Genomic DNA, 15654 nt, shown 5'->3' on the forward strand with positions numbered 1-15654 from the left:
TTCCTAAGCTTCAATCCTTCCCTCAAATAGCATGAGAGAACTTCATCTTGGCATTTTCCTGTAAAAAGACTCTGTCTTCAACTGTTCCCTAGCCCATTAAATAGTTTTTCCCCCTTAATAGCATTTATTTCTACCAGACATTATCTTATTAATTTACATGCTTAATTTCCTTTGGTAATTATCTTGTCTAGTTTGTTGGCTACAGTAACTCCAGCACCAAGAAGAACTTCTGGCACAAATTCTTGTCAAATTGGATGTTCCCTGGAATCACCTGTGAAGACTTAAAAATCCATTTGCAGGGGATGGGGAATAACTGGCAGTTGGCAAGGTGCCTGCTGTGCAAGCCTGCTGTGCAAGCCTGAGGACCTCGTTCAATCCCTATCACCCACATGTAAAGTAGGTTCATTAGCATGTGTTTAGAAACCCAGCTGTTGGGAGCTAGGGACAGCTATCCATCCCTGGGGCTCAGTGACCAGCCATGCCTAACCTAAGCGACCAGCTCCAGGCCCTGAGAGACCCTGTCTAAAGAATCATGGGGTTCTTCCTGGGGAGTAAGACCCGAGGTTGACTCCTGGCCTCCAAACATACCTAGACACTTATACATACACATACACGAGCACACACATGCAACTGTGCACACACTTGCACCTGAACTTACACAAACTTTCTTGCAAACACACATGCATGTGCGCGTGAGCGCACGCGCACACACACACACACATTCACTTGCTCTGCCATCATAGAAAATGCCAATAAAATGTTAAGTATCCTTTTTTTCAGGAGACAAAGAATGCTGAAATGTTTTCAATAGGGGATATAGCAGATACTCTCTGATATGTTTTATTCATTGCTGTGGCGCTGGGTCCTTGTCAAATCATTTTAAATCATGTTAATAAAGTATGGTTGTGAAAATTAGTTAAATCTGTCAATAAATTTATCCTTTGTTTTAGAGAATTGCTAGAGGAACTCAAGCATGCGTGCATGTGTGTGTGTGTATGTGTGTGCGTGTGTGTTGGGTTATTTTATGTTTAGTTCAGAGGACATAGTGTTTAAATCAGAGGTTCTCAACCTGTGGATTATAACCCTTTGGGGTTGCATCTCAGAAATCCTGCATACCATGTATTTACATTATGATTAATAATGTAAATGTCTGTAGCAGAATCACAACTAGACATAGCAGTGAAATGATTTTATTGTTGGGGGTCCCTGCACCATAAAGAACAATATTAAAGGGCTGCAGCATTGGAAAGGTTGAGAACCACTTGTTTAAGCCATCCTGCCATGTACTATAATGTCTCTACCTTTGTGTTGTAGAAATGTCACATGCTGTCAACCTTAGTGGCCCAGCATACAGGCTAGCTCCTCAGGAGTCTGGTGCAGGAGAGTTGCAAGTTCAGGGCTATCTTGAGCTCCAGAGTGAGTTCATAACTATCCTGGGCAACGTAGTGAGATACTGTCTCAAAAGAGTGAAAAGAGGGTGGGGGAGGTAGTTCGGCGGTAGAGTGCTAGCCTAGCTTCTGCAGTGCCCCAGAGTCAATCCCTAGTAGAAAATCAAGTCATGCCAAATATAGAGCGCACATTGCACAACTGTCCAAACTTTACCACGTAAGGATAACATACGGTTACGAAATTTCAGGAAGAAGAGAGAGATTGACAGCCCAGTGGGTAAAGCGCTTGCCTTGCATGCCCGAGAACTGAGTTTTAGCCCCAGAACCAACACTTTAGAAAGGAGGAGAAGCAGCAGCCTGGAGAGATGGTTTAGTGGTTAGGAGTACTTGGTGCTCTTCCAGAACCCATGTGAAGAGGCTCATAATTGCCTATAACTCCTCTTCTGCCTTCCTGTACACCCCCACACACGTGGTAGACACACACACACACACACACACACACACACACACACACATATGCAAGCACACACACACACGCACAGTGTCACAGTTTACTTTCTATTTACTGTGATAAACACCATGACCAAAATCAACTTGGGAGGAAAGGGTTTATTTCATGAGTAGGGAACTCATGACAGGAACTCAAGACAGAAAACATGAGGAACTGAAGCAAGGCCGTAGAAGAGAGGTGTTGGGACCAATTGGAGTCCTGGCCTTCAGCTGTTCTTCCCTGCTAGAGCCTTCTGATTGGCGTTACTAAAAGCTGTGCCTTGAGGATCAGAGGATGGGGTTTTCACCTGTTGGCCCACTTGACTGCTGGGTATTTAAGCCTCCATGGTGCTATTAAAAAGGACTTTTTACCAGTGATTAGACTTCCGTGTGTCTGTCTGTCTCTGTGTGAGTTTGTGTATTTCAACCTCCAGCCCCTTGCCCGAAGTTCGCAAACTGTATTGTACCGCATAGAGCACAGACTGTGGCGCAGTGCGCTACAGAGAGGTGGATTTCTTATTTTTTCCCAGAACTACAGGCCTAGGGGTGGCACTACCCACAGTAGGCTGGGCCCTTCCACATCAATTATCAATTAACAAATGCCCCCATAGACTTGCCTACAGACCAATCCAGGGGAAGTCCTTTTTTTCAACTGAGGTTCTCTCTTCCAAGATACTTTAACGTGTGTCAACATGACTAAAAAATGAAAGAAAGAAAAAAAGGGGGAGGAAGGAAGGAAAGAAAAGGAAAAGAAAAAGCTAACCAACACACATAAATGACAATAAAATAAATTTAAAGAGTTGGGCATGGTGACACATGCTTATAACCCCAGCACTGGGGAAATGAAGACAATAGTTCCTGCAGACTCTGGTTAGCCAGCCCAGGCACATGAGCTCTGGGCCAAAGAAAGAAAGGGCAAGGGGAAAAGGGCCCAGGGAAAGACACCTAAGGTTAATGATCTCTGATCTCAACACATGTGCACATGCGACCGAACATATATTTTCCCTGCTTGTATCTGTGTGTGTGTGTGTTTCTGGGCAAAGATTTCTATAATATCTTCATCATTCTTTTTTTTTCAGACTTCACTCAATCCTCCTGGACTCTTGCTATAACCAACAAGGAGAATCCTGGATATATAGATATAGATATAAAATATAGACATCCATATAGATAGATATATCTTCAGGATTGTGAGAAATCTTTGCCTAGGAAAGGGGTGATCATAATCTTCAAATATCCTACTAGGAAATGTTGGGAGGTAGCTGGTGTCACAGGAGGTGAATGTTGTATTTAACTGACAGTCTTCATAAATCTTTTCCCCTCTGAAGTATGTGCTGCTCAGAGCTCCGTGACTGCTATCATGCTTTGCTGATGGGAGAGACGGGTAGAGACCGAGAGACAAACAGAGAGAATGAACACTGCTGACCCAGCTGTGTTGCAATCATTCTACAGGAATAGATAAATAATAAAGTTAGCTGCTCATGTTTATTTTTAACACTGCAAAGGGCGGGTGGCTGGAGAGTGGCTGTCAGGAGTTAGTACAGCACAACCAGTAACTCTAGCTCCAACGGTTTGGATGCCCTCTGCTGGCTTCCAAGAGCTCCTGCACTCACTTGCACAAACCCATACAGAGACACATACACATTTTATCTTTTACTTAAAACATCGTGAAGGCATTTACAACAGGGTACTGTGTCATGGTATCCCTGTGTCCTGTTCTTGAGGCCTATGACCTGGGCTGCCTTACAACCGGGTGTCTAAGTTCCCCTGTCCAGAGTCAGCAGCCCACATTTGACCCTGTGTGGCTACAGTTCTGTCTAAATGCATGTCATGTCAGCGAAGGACAGTTTTAAGGTTATAAAGTTAAGATCTTTTGAGAATTATGAATGGTCACTTTACAAATGAGTTTTCACATGTGAGAGCAAGATCTGCAACCCAGGGCGTTCTCTTCTTAACACTTTACTTTGTTCAGATTTCTCCCGTTATTGGAAACATCCTCCTCATTTTGGCTTCACAGTTTTCTGGAGTTCACTGTTAAGGCCAAGATGGTGGTTAGAAAGCTCCAGGCATCCGCCTGTCTTTGCCTCCTCAGCAGGGGAATATAAGCATGCCACCACTTCTGGAATTTCCCCAGAGATTCTGGGGATTGTTCTCAGACCTTCATTCTAGCAAAGCAATCCCTTTACAGACTGGGCTCTGTCTCCAGGCCGTGCATGATGTTCTCAAGGCTCTTCCTACCACTTGTGTGCCCTGGGCCCAGAGAAGCCACTGTTCGGTTTGGATAAACCCCAAAAGCACAAAGTACAAAGTTCTCCAAGGACAAACATTTACTTAGTATCAATTCTTAAAACTTCAGGGATAGGAGCTGTATTAGTCAGATTCTCTGAGGTAGCAACATATAGAATGAATCTCTGGATGACTTACTGGCTGCAGTCCAGCTAATCCAACAATGGCTGGCTATGGACCAAAAGTTCAAGAACCCAGTAGTTGCTCAGTCCACAAGGCTGGATGTGTGGCTGGTCTTTAGAATATGCTGGAATCTTGAAGTAAGCTCTAATGTCAGTGTAGGGATGGGTGCGCTAGCAAGGCAAGAGCAAACAGGCAAAGAGCAAAAGCTTCCTTCTTCTATGTCCTTCCAGAAGAAGGTATGGCCCATATTAAGGGCACATCTTCCCACCTTCAGATTCAGATCAAAGGCATCCTGCCTCAAAGGTCTGGACTAGAAGTGGATTCACACACTTCACACCAAGCAAAAGGTCTCGCACAGGTGTGCTCTCCATTCTGGATTGTAGTTCATTCCGGATGTGGTCAAGCTGACCACCAAGCATAGCCTTCACAGAAACTGGAGAGATGGCTCAGAGGTTAAGAGCTCTTACTGCTCTAGCAGAGGACCTAGGTTTGATTCCCAGTGGCCGCAGGGTAGCTCACAACTATCTGTAAACTCACGTTCCAGGGGATCTCAAACCCCTGGACTTCTGCGCGTTCCAATCACGCACAAGGTGTACTGGCATACAGGGAGGCAAGACTACACGCACCTAAAATAAAATAAATAAACCTTAAAAGTTGAAGTATCAGAGGTATAAAGAGGAAGAGGGGAAGCGAACACAAAACCGCTTTAATTGCAAGCACACGTTTTTACAGTCCTATCCCCCCCCCCCCCCAGCCCTGCTTCAGTGCAGATCTACAGCAAAGGAGTTCATGGCACTTCTGCCTCTATCTCTTCGTGCAGCCGCCATCCTCTTGGACAGACAAAGGGTACATTATAAAAGTGACGTAGCAGCCCATCTCACATGAGTGCAGGACTCTGCATTCTGCAAAGGACTTCTCCCAGCAAGACTCCAAACATCAGGATGGGATGGCGTGGGGATTATTAACTCACCCCAAGTTTCCTGGAAATAAAATACAGAGGCAACAGACCTACATAATCTCTTTTAGGGGTTTCTGTCCATGCGCCCATGTATTGATAACTTGCACAAGAGCGTTTTAAACATGCCTGGAACTGGGCCTTAGCTACATAAAGAACGCCCAAGTGCATCTGGGCCGGGATTGACTCAGGAGCTCAGAGCTTCCAAAGCTAGGCTTGAAGAGAAATCTTTTTTGTTGTTGTTGTTGTTGTTTTTTTTTCGAGACAGGGTTCCTCTGTGGCTTTGGAGCCTGTCCTGGAACTAGCTCTGTAGACCAGGCTGGTCTCGAACTCACAGAGATCCGCCTGCCTCTGCCTCCCAAGTGCTGGGATTAAAGGCGTGCGCCAACAACGCCCGGCATCGCAGGAAAGGGAAGTGAAGGGAGGGGAGAGGGAAGAGAGGGGAGAAAAGGGGAGGAGCAGGGATGGGAGAAATCCTCAAGACATAGGGGGGGGGAGTACCTTTTAAGAAGCCCCTCGGAGGCCAAGAAACTAGAAGAATCCTTGAGAGGACAAAAGAGGCTTTGAGGGAGCCGATGGGAACGGCCACAGAACGCAGGTGGTATGACCGCTGAAAGGAGGGATACTGGAGGAGTAAGACTGTAAGAAGGGAAGGATGGGGCAATGAGAAAACAACATGGGTGTTCAAGTAAAATTAACGATTATGAAATTGCCATAAGGAAATCTGCTGCTTTGTAAACTGATTAAAAAAAATAGAGTTGGGCATGGTGACATATACCTATAATCTCATTATGTGGGGTGTGGAAGCAGGAGGATCATAAATCCAAGGTCCTCCCTCCTTAGCTATGCAGCAAATGCTAAGCCAGGCTGACTAAGGCACTGTGTCAAGAAAATGAAAGAAGGAAAGAAAAAAACTAAAAAAAATTAGAAAGAAAATATTTTTAAGGGAAAATATTTTAAAATAAATAAATAAAAAGAAAGAAAGAAAAAGTAGTCCGGGCGTAATCTTCAGCTCAGTACCACCCCTAAGGGGAGGATCGGTTACTTAGGGTCCCGCCCCGCTCAGCCGCTTCTTCTGCCCTTGCGCAGGCGCAGTGGCACAGCGCTTCCGCCCTAGTGCGCATGCTCAGCGGGGCCACGGTTCTCCGACCGGCTGAGGTAGTGTCAGCTCCTGTGAAGGAAGTTTCCGCTTTGCACCCCACCCGGATCACAGTTCGGTTGTAGGACCCGCTCCCTCCCAGTCCACATCAGCGCATCCGGATCATGGGGCTACCCAAAGGGCCGGAGGGCCAGGGGCTCCCCGAGGTGAGGACCTCTGTCCCTGACACCCTGGGGTTGCTGGGGAGAGAGGGCCGAGCCCGGGGCGGCGGGCAGGGACCGGCTTGGGAGGCAGGCGGCGGGGACACTATGCCGTTGTTCAGAGGTGTCTGCCCCAAGGCGGGCCCCAGATACCCTGGAGGGACAACTGACTGGTCTCTGGCGTGCTAGGGTGCAGCGTGTTGCTGGGTGCAAACTTAAAGATTCCTGGGTCCTCTGGAGACGGGGAACATCCAGATCCCTACCCCGGTGCAGCCTCACACATCACGAGGTCCCCGGAGTCCTGTCTCGGGCTGTCTAGAAGCCCCTCACTTTGCGAGACTGGCTTCCCGAGGCCAAGACTGCTGCGCTCGGGAGTCTCAGCAGTCACGAGACAGACGTTCAGTGGGACTGTCCTGGCCCCTGGTGTCCAAGGGCGGTGACCTTGGGACCGCACGTCTCCCTCTGCGGGGGTCTAGGTGACCAGCCTCTCAGTCCCTTTTGTCGGGAAGGAATGCCCCCTCTCAGCTTGTAGAGCCCCCGCTGTCCGGGCCCGGGAGGATGGAGGAAGTTTGGGAGCCTTGCGCACATCGGGGTGGTGGCCAGAGTTGATGACACCCTCTCTTGTGGTGCCCTGTGCCTGGACAGGAGGATTGCTGCTTGTACTAAAGAGGGGCCACCTTTTCACGTGCGGTGTGGTTGTACTCCAGTACTTGGTCAGTACTCGTTCCATCCTAGGGATAGGATTTCTATGCTTGCACGGAAATAAAAGCTCAGCTATCCTCTTTGGGCCACCGTTAGAGCTTGGCTACCGGATTTCCAGTTATTCTTCCAGTTGCTTTACTCAGTGAAGAGTCCCAGTTTCCAGAGAGAAATAGGGAACACCCCTGCTGCGCCTGGACCCCTTTCTAAGGTTGGCTTTGGCAGAGATGCGCCTGGTTCTTTGACACTGTGCCTAGTACACTTTGGTATTCTCCTGTACCGATTGTGCCTCCCTGCGCCCCTCACAAATCCGTCTGTTACTTGTTCATCCTACTCGTTACACAGTCGCAGTGTTCTGTGCTCAGGTGAGTATATAGTAGCAGAAGGGCTGGCGTGGTCATCAGTTCTCACAGCCCCTGCACTGGATAAAATTCCATGGATGTGTTGTTCTGATTTTACCTGGGGTTGTGCGAAGTGGGGTCTGCACTGTAATTCTTCAACTTTTCTTTGCTACTTAATCTCTCTCTCTCTCTCTCTCTCTCTCTCTCTCTCTCTCTCTCTGTGTGTGTGTGTGTGTGTGTGTGTGTGTGTGTGTGTGTGTGTGCTTGCTTAGCATGCTTGAGCCCTGGGTTCTGTCCCCAGCACAGCAAAAATTGAGTGGTGGTGCACGCCCACGATCTCAGAACTGAGGAAGCAGAAGAATCAGAAATTCAAGGTCATTGGCCTTAACTGCAGGGCAAGTTCAAGGCCAATCTCAGGTACCTCAGACCCTGTCTTGAAAGACAAAACAGCATTCTTGTCACCTGGCTCTCACTAATCCAGGTAGTTCATGCCATTCAGTTTTTAAGCCCTTTTGTGTCTATATTAAAGAAAGAAAGATAGCTAGACCCTTCTAGCTTCTGGGAGCTAGAAGTTTATTCGAGAGAGTATTTGGCCTGGCTTAAGGGCTTATGGTGATTCTTCATCGGTGTCCTGGTTATAGACTTATTTATTTTTACTTATGTATATATCTGTGTGTCTTTATGTGTGAGTGATTTGGGGTCCATATGAAGTCCAGAGGAAGGTATCAGATACCCTGGAGATGAATTCAGGTGGTTATGAGCTGACTGGTGTGGGCTAGGGGAACTGAACTTGGGTCCTCTAGAAGAACGATCTCTTCACTCAACCACTGAACTATCTCTCTCTGACCCTTAGTGTTCTGGGTTTAGTAACTGAACATATTAACCAGTGTGTTCTTTTTATGGCTTCGAGAAATGCTGGTTTTTGTTCTCTGTGCATCAGCCCCTGGCCCCTACCCATTTTGCTGCAGTGCAGATGGGTAAAGTGAGTTTGGAATCAAACATCCCCCCTCGGTGTCTTGTGCCAAAACTTGTCTCCCTGGATCTCTTGTAAAAGTATAGTTCTTCATTCTAGGGTGAGTGGATGGGAGGCCTCAGCCATACACTTGCATAGTAGCCTACGGGAATGCTGTGAACGTGAGTTGAGGTGGGAGGCGGTCCTTCCGGGATGCAGTGTGCTCTTCTTGGCAGTGTCTTCAAGGCACACGATGGCTTGAAGGATTCCTATTTTATTTATGTGTGTGTGGTGTCTACACATGTTTATGCATGTATGGATGGATGTTCCCATGTGTGTGAGTACATGTGTGTGTTTGGATACGCAAGTGCCTGTGGAGGCCTGAGGTTGACATCTGACATCAGGTTTCTTCCTCAGTCCGTCTCCGCCTGGTTCACCGAGGCAAGACCTCTCAGTTGAACCCAGAGCTTACCAGTTGGGCTAGTCTAGCTACTGAGAGCTAGTTTGTGGTCTTTGCCTTCCAAGTGTGGGACCACAGGTGGTCATCATGCCTGCCCAGCTTTACATGGCTTCTGAGGATCTGAACTCTGGTCCTCATGCCGATGCGATAAGTGCTCTGTCCACTGAGCCATCTTAGGAGTTTTGGGAAAATAGCGCAGTGATTCAGCTGAAGTCAGTAGACTCTTGGCAATGTGAGCATGGCACCAGAAGGATGTATTTCATTTCCATTCTGTCAAGATGGCCTTTATCAGTTATACACATCCGTTTTCAGGTGGAAACGAGAGAAGATGAAGAACAAAATGTCAAGTTGACTGAAATTCTGGAGCTCTTGGTTGCAGCTGGGTATTTCAGAGCAAGAATTAAAGGCTTGTCTCCTTTCGACAAGGTAAGAGAAAGCCTTGCTAACCACTAGGCTATTCGCTATTCTTCTGTAGCATGGTTAGTGTAAGGGTAGTAGGGGATGAAGTGGTTGTGTTTTTACTTTCTCTGTACCATTCCTTCCAAGCCAGATTCGTCATGGACGTCCTCGGACTTTCTATTCAAAGAGACCTATAAGTCAATAGATACAATTGGATTCTTTTTCTGTACACTGTGTTTTTAGGAAATGTGAATAAGCAAAAGAACTATTTCCTCAGGCTGGGGAGATGGGGAGATGGCTCAGTCAGTCAGTGAAATGCTTACTAGGAAAGCATGGGGACCTGACTTGGATCCCTAGAACCCAGGCATGGTGGCATGCTTATAATTCCAGTATTGGGAAAGTGGAGACAGGCAAACCCCTGGCACTCCCAGACTGGCCAACCTAGCCAAACTGATAAGTTTTAGGACAGTGAGAGACCCTGTGTCAACTAGTGGCCTGTGGCCTCTACATGTATGCATGTATGTGTATGTACACACGCATACACGTGAGCAGTACTCACACACACGAAATTGTTTCTCTTTTAAGGTGCATACAGTTCGGATAGAACAATAAAGCATATATGAAAATAGCCTGAGTTCATAGGTATACTGAACCACATACTTAGAGACAGTGGCGGATATTCTGTAGATGGCAGCTGCTATGTTTAGAGGTGGGAGCTTCACCATGGGATGGGATCTTAAGATTTTTAATTAAATGTGTAATTGTGTGCCTGTGTACAGGTGCCCATGAGGCTGGCGGAGGGCATTGAATATCTTGGGGCTGGAGTTACAGTGTGGGTGTTGGGAACCAAACTCAAGTTCTCTGCAGGAGTAGCAGGCACTCTTAACACTGAGCCATCTCTCCAGCCCCGGGATGGCATCTTTTAAATTAAGAGAGCTGTGAACAGTTACCGTGCATAGGACAGAGGAAGGGGTATTGAGGACACAGAGATAAACAGTAGCCCTTTGCCCAGAGATGTCCCCTGTTACAGAGAAGAGTGACAAGTGAACCATCAGGCAGGGACTAAATTATATGATACCGAATAGACTGTGCTTCTCAAGCGTCTGGGACCAATGGCAAGGAAGGCCAGGGAAACCTTTGGAGCTTGAGCTCCATGCTCTGGAGTGTTGCCCTCCTCCCGTTTGTACCAGAACCTGCGAGGGATGCTGGTAAGAAGCATGTCCAGGTCTTCTCCATCGACCTTCTGCTTAGGCAGGTCTGGGCTCGGGACCTGGAAATGTGCATTTGATTGTCCATCTCAGCTTTTAAATAAGGAGCCAGAGAATGTCAGCTTTGCTGCCCACGTGGCCGGTTGGTCAAACTCATAATGCCTCTCAATCTGGCACTCGGAAGCTGGGTTATGAAATCTCTCATAGGTGTGCAGGCGTGAGGGTCTGAGTTCAGTCTCCGGAACACATATGAGAAGCTAGCCATGGTGGTGGGCAGTTGTGCTCCCAGCGCTGGGGAGATAGAGGCTGTTGTGAGCTCCCAGTTCAGCAAGAAACCCTGTCTCAAAAACTTTAGGCATAGAACAAAAGAGGATACCTGATGTCTCTCTGGCCCACAAAAGGTGAACACTCATGCACGCACACACCTATCACAAACACACATACAAAAGAAATCTCTGAACACATAGTGTCTGACCCTTCCCTTGGAAGAGGATCGATGAGCCATAAGACCTTTTCATGGTCACAGTCAGCTTCTCAGTGACACGGCAGCACTTTGGTGCTCAGTAACCACACAGGGCCAGGAGCTGCTGCAGCACAGTGTCACAGTGTAGGCACGGCCGTTGCCATCACTGCAGGGGGACTTAGAGCAGTGCTGGCTGGTGAGTGGTGGCTAAGGAAGACACATTCCCTCTAAAGATATATCATTGGGAGGACTGCGGAGACAGATGTCAGTAAAGTGTTATATATGCGTGACGACCCAAGTTCAAGCCCCAGAATCCGTGTAAAAATCTGGGTGCTGTGGTGGGCACTTGTCATCCCAGCACTGGGGACATGGAGACAGGAAAATCTGCAGGGCTCAGGGGCCAGCCTGCATAATCAAATCGGCAAGGTCCAGGCCCGTGAGAGACTGTCTCAATAAACAAGGTCTACCACATCTGAGGATCAATACCAGAGTTTGGTATCTGGCCTCCGCGTGCGTGTGCACACACGTGAACACACATGCATCTACACCAGACAGTTGTAGCTCTGTGTACTCAAGTGTGTAGGGTCCGTGAGAAGCAGCACTCTCCCTTCTTGCAGGTAGTGGGAGGGATGACGTGGTGCATCAGCACCTGCAACTTCGACGTGGACGTGGATCTGCTCTTTCAGGAGAACTCTACCATCGGGCAAAAAATGTAAGTTCCCAGGGTTTGCCAAAGAAGGGTCTGAGGGGGGAGGGGCTTTATGGTGGAGACGGTGCTTACATGTTTATATCCTCATCCTTTTCATTTCTCTTGCTGTGTTTAACGTCTCTGTGTGTGTGCGTACGCACACGTGTGTGTGTGTGTGTGTGTGTGTGTGTGTGTGTGTGTGTGAGAGAGAGAGAGAGAGAGAGAGAGAGAGAGAGAGAGAGAGAGAGAGAGCGAGCGAGCGAGCCTGGTGATGAGCTCTTGTTCCTCAAGCACTGTCTACCTTTTGAAACTTGCCAAGTAGGCTAGGTTGCCAGGCCAGTATGTCTCCACCTCTCGAGGGCTGGGATTCCGGTGATGTATGCCCAAGCCTGGCTCCCCCATGGGTTTTAGGATTACAGCTCAGGTCCTTGGGCTTGCAAGACGTTCCCTTTACTCACCGAGCCATCTCCCCAGCCCATGCTTCTTCTCAACCCACTAACGTCGTGTGGTTTCTCAGTATTTAGAGTAGACATTTTAGCATCTCTGTTTGGCCTTCCATCTCCAACTACCATCCTAACATTACCTTTGAAATGATAAGAGCGGGCAGAATGTGTATGCTAATGGTTAATTTTCTATGATTTATCTGCAGGTAGGTTCTTAAGTGTATAATCATTTTATGGTAATTACTAAATACTCATTCCTATGAGCTCAGAAAAAAGAGAAAATACAATTTTCTTCACCTCATGGCACTTAAAAGTGTGTGTGTGTGTGTGTGTGTGTGTGTGTGTGTGTGTGTGTGTGTAGATCAGAAGACAGCTGGAGGGAATCAGTTTCTCCTTCCATCATTTAGGTCCCAGGGATTGAACTCAGGTTGTCAGGACTAGTGGCAAGTTTCTTAACCCACTGAGCCATCTTGCCAGTGTAAAGGAGAAAGCTGAAAGAGTCTCTGTTAATCCTTTCAATAAACATTCATCAAGACTGTATGAATACTGCGGGTCAGACATTGTTGGCTCTTTGGGAACACTCAGGAGACGTGCCCTGCCTTAGCAGAGCTTATTTTCAGTATGCTCAGACTACATAAGGATAAACCGCGGGGCTGAAGAAATGGCTTCATGGTTGAGAATGCACATGCTCTTGCAGGGGTCAGAGTTCTGTGCTCAGCATAAGGCTGGGCAGCTCACAGCTCTCTGTGTTGCACCTTAGTGATTAAAGGGATAATTTCACTCACAGTTTCACGTCCCAGTCTGTCTTAGAAGGAAGCCTAGGCAGGGACCTGGAGGCAGGAAGTAGAGAGGTGCTACTTACTGGCTTGCTCGCCAAGGCTTGCTCAGCCTGCTTTCTTACACAGCCCAGAACCACCAGCCTGGGTGGCACCATACACAGTGGGCTGCCCCCCCCCATCAATACCTAATTAAAGAAAATGCACCACCGACTTACCCACGGGTCATTCTTGTGGCTGTATTTTCTCAGCTGGTTGTCCCTCTTCCCAAATGACACTAGCTTGTGTCAAGGTGACATAAAACTAGCCAGCACAGCCTAATTCTAGCTTCAGAGAATCCGATGCCTTTTTCTGGGCATGCACATACATAATTAAAAAGTAAAAAGTCAATCTTGGAGGAGTAAAATTATATGGAAGCTGCATAAACACTGGGAACAGCTCCAACTGGGGGAGAGTGTGGGAAGGAGCGCGGTGGGAACACTGTGAGCAGTTCCAGCTGGGGAGAGTGTGGGGAGGAGCACAGTGGGAACACTCTGAGCTGTTCCAGCTGGGGAGAGTGTGGGGAGGAGCACAGTGGGAGCATTCTGAGCTGTCCCAACTAGGGGAGAGTGTAGGGAGGAGCACGGTGGGAGCACTCTGAGCTGTTCCAGCTGGGGAGAGTGTGGGGAGGAGCAAGGTGGGAACTGTGTGCAGGTTTGAGTGCCATAAGCATGGGCTGCTGTGGGACTAAGGCTTGAGGGGACAGGGTTCTAGGTGAAGGGAACCTCTTCCCAGCGCTGTGTGTGCGATTTGCCATTTGTCCTGCCTTTGGTCGGGTGAGATGAGGATTATTTCCTCTCCCACATTTGAAGTGTTTTACTCTGTGTGTGTGTGTGTCTGTGGTTTGCATGTGGAATTGGACACATGTGAAAGTTGGCCCTCTCCTTCCACCATGTGGGTCCTGGAGACTGATCTCAGGTTGTCAGGTTTGCCACGAATGTTTTTACCCTCTGAGTCATCTTCCGTCCCAGGTGTTTCTCCCTGGGTTGTTCCTCACCCAGTTGTTTGTTGTGGGTCTGTCAACCCAAGCTGGTGACTAGCCAGAAGTCCCAGAGATGGTGATAGGGCTGGGGTTTAGATCCAGGACAAGTCAACTATGGTGGAGGAGGAAATAGTGTATCTATGGCTGGGTGTGTGGTACACACCTATAATCCAGGCATTCAGGAAGCTGAGGCAGGAGGATTACAATTTTGAGGCTATCCTGGGCTATGACAAGATCCTGTCTAAAAAGAAAATATCCTTAAAGTCAGATTTGTAATCTGTAATGGCAGTGGTCATACTAAAATCTTAAGCTAGGAAGCTTGCCTGGTGACCTATACTTGTCCCTTGTTTTATTAATTTTGCTCAGTTGCTGTGATAGACACCATGATCAAAAGCGGCTTAGGAGAGGAAAGAGATTATTTGGAGTACAGGTCACAGTCCATCTTTGAAGAAGTCAGGGCAGCATCTAGAACAGGAACGGGAGTAGTATCCATGGCAGAATCTTGCCGGCTCACTCACTTCCAGGCTCATGCTTAGCTAACTTTCTTGTACACCCCAGAGCAACCTGCGTAGGGATGGTGCTGCCCACTGTGGACTGTTGCACTCCTATAGCAGCTAACAAGACAACCCCAGGCTTGCACACAAACCAGTCTGATCTGGGCAGTACCTCAGTTGAGGCTCTCCACTCAGATGATCCAGGCTGTGTCAGGTTGACAAGCTCACCAGGACACCCCTTCTCCTGAGTTTTTTGGGAAGCCCGAGTTCCCCTGGCAAAGCAGAGGGTGGCTGGTGACGGTCTCTAAGAAGTCTTCCTTCCTTCCTTCCTTCCTTCCCCTGCCCTTCGCCCCCGCCCTTTGTGCTTCCTTCCCTGTCTCTCCTGCCATCAGGGTTAGTGCTGGCAGCCACTTCCACTTGTCGCTGGGACTGTCTGGACTTGGCTGTAGTTTCTGGGAGGCAGTTTTAAGAGACTCATAAAACCCACAATGACTTGCTATATCCTTCCCTCCGGGCGTTTATGAATTGCCTGATTAAGCTGGCTATGAGGAGTGGCCAGGGAGAACCCTTTCCAAAGGCATAAGTCTGGCTGTGTGTTGTTGAAGTCTCAGCCTCTGGATTTGACGCTGAATTTTAAGGTTCATTGTATAGATAAAAGCTATAGCTCTGTGGCCCACTAGAGGGAGCACCCCTCCAGTTGAAGAAGGCACCAAAGAACAGCACGATGCTGTGCTGATCATAAAGACCAACCCTGACCCAGAACCTGAACCAGTGGAGCTGCTTGTCTCCATTGGCTGAGCGTAGAGTCTGGGTGGATTATCCCCAGCACCACATGTCATAGGGCATGGTGGCACATGCCTGTAACACCAGCACCAGCACCGAGGTGGAGACAGAGGATCATCCTTGTCTACTTAGCAAGTCTGAGGCCAGCCTGGGCTGCATTAGACCTTGCCAAAAGAAGGAAGGAAGGAAGGAAGGAAGGAAGGAAGGAAGGAAGGAAGGAAGGAAGGAAGGAAGGAAGGAAGGAAGGATAGATAGAGGGGGGTAGGCAGTAAAGGGTGAGAAGACCCAGTTTCCTGACCGTCCATGCACACAGCTGAATTGTGCTTCCCGGGTGCTGAGATTTCTCCACAGGACTCCTTGAACTATAGAGATGTCTTCAGAGCCTCT

The 15654-nt window shown here is 48.1% G+C and overlaps 1 protein-coding gene across 3 annotated transcripts in view; it reads left to right on the forward strand.

Moving 5' to 3' along the window:
- Window positions 1–6337: 6337 nt before the first annotated feature.
- Window positions 6338–15654, forward strand: part of Ccdc93 (CCC complex scaffolding subunit CCDC93) — a 78440-nt gene continuing 69123 nt past the window's right edge. Inside the window, exons 1-3 of one of the 3 annotated variants that reach the window (XM_075987756.1) lie at window positions 6338–6546; window positions 9305–9418; window positions 11680–11774. In XM_075987756.1, coding sequence (XP_075843871.1) covers window positions 6505–6546; window positions 9305–9418; window positions 11680–11774 — 251 coding nt within the window. In that variant the 5' untranslated portion in view covers window positions 6338–6504. The remainder of the gene's footprint in view (window positions 6547–9304; window positions 9419–11679; window positions 11775–15654) is intronic. The other 2 variants (XM_075987757.1, XM_075987755.1) reach the window with 2 other exon arrangements.

Source organism: Microtus pennsylvanicus, chromosome 10 (assembly GCF_037038515.1).
Source record: "Microtus pennsylvanicus isolate mMicPen1 chromosome 10, mMicPen1.hap1, whole genome shotgun sequence".
Lineage (NCBI taxonomy): Eukaryota > Metazoa > Chordata > Mammalia > Rodentia > Cricetidae > Microtus > Microtus pennsylvanicus.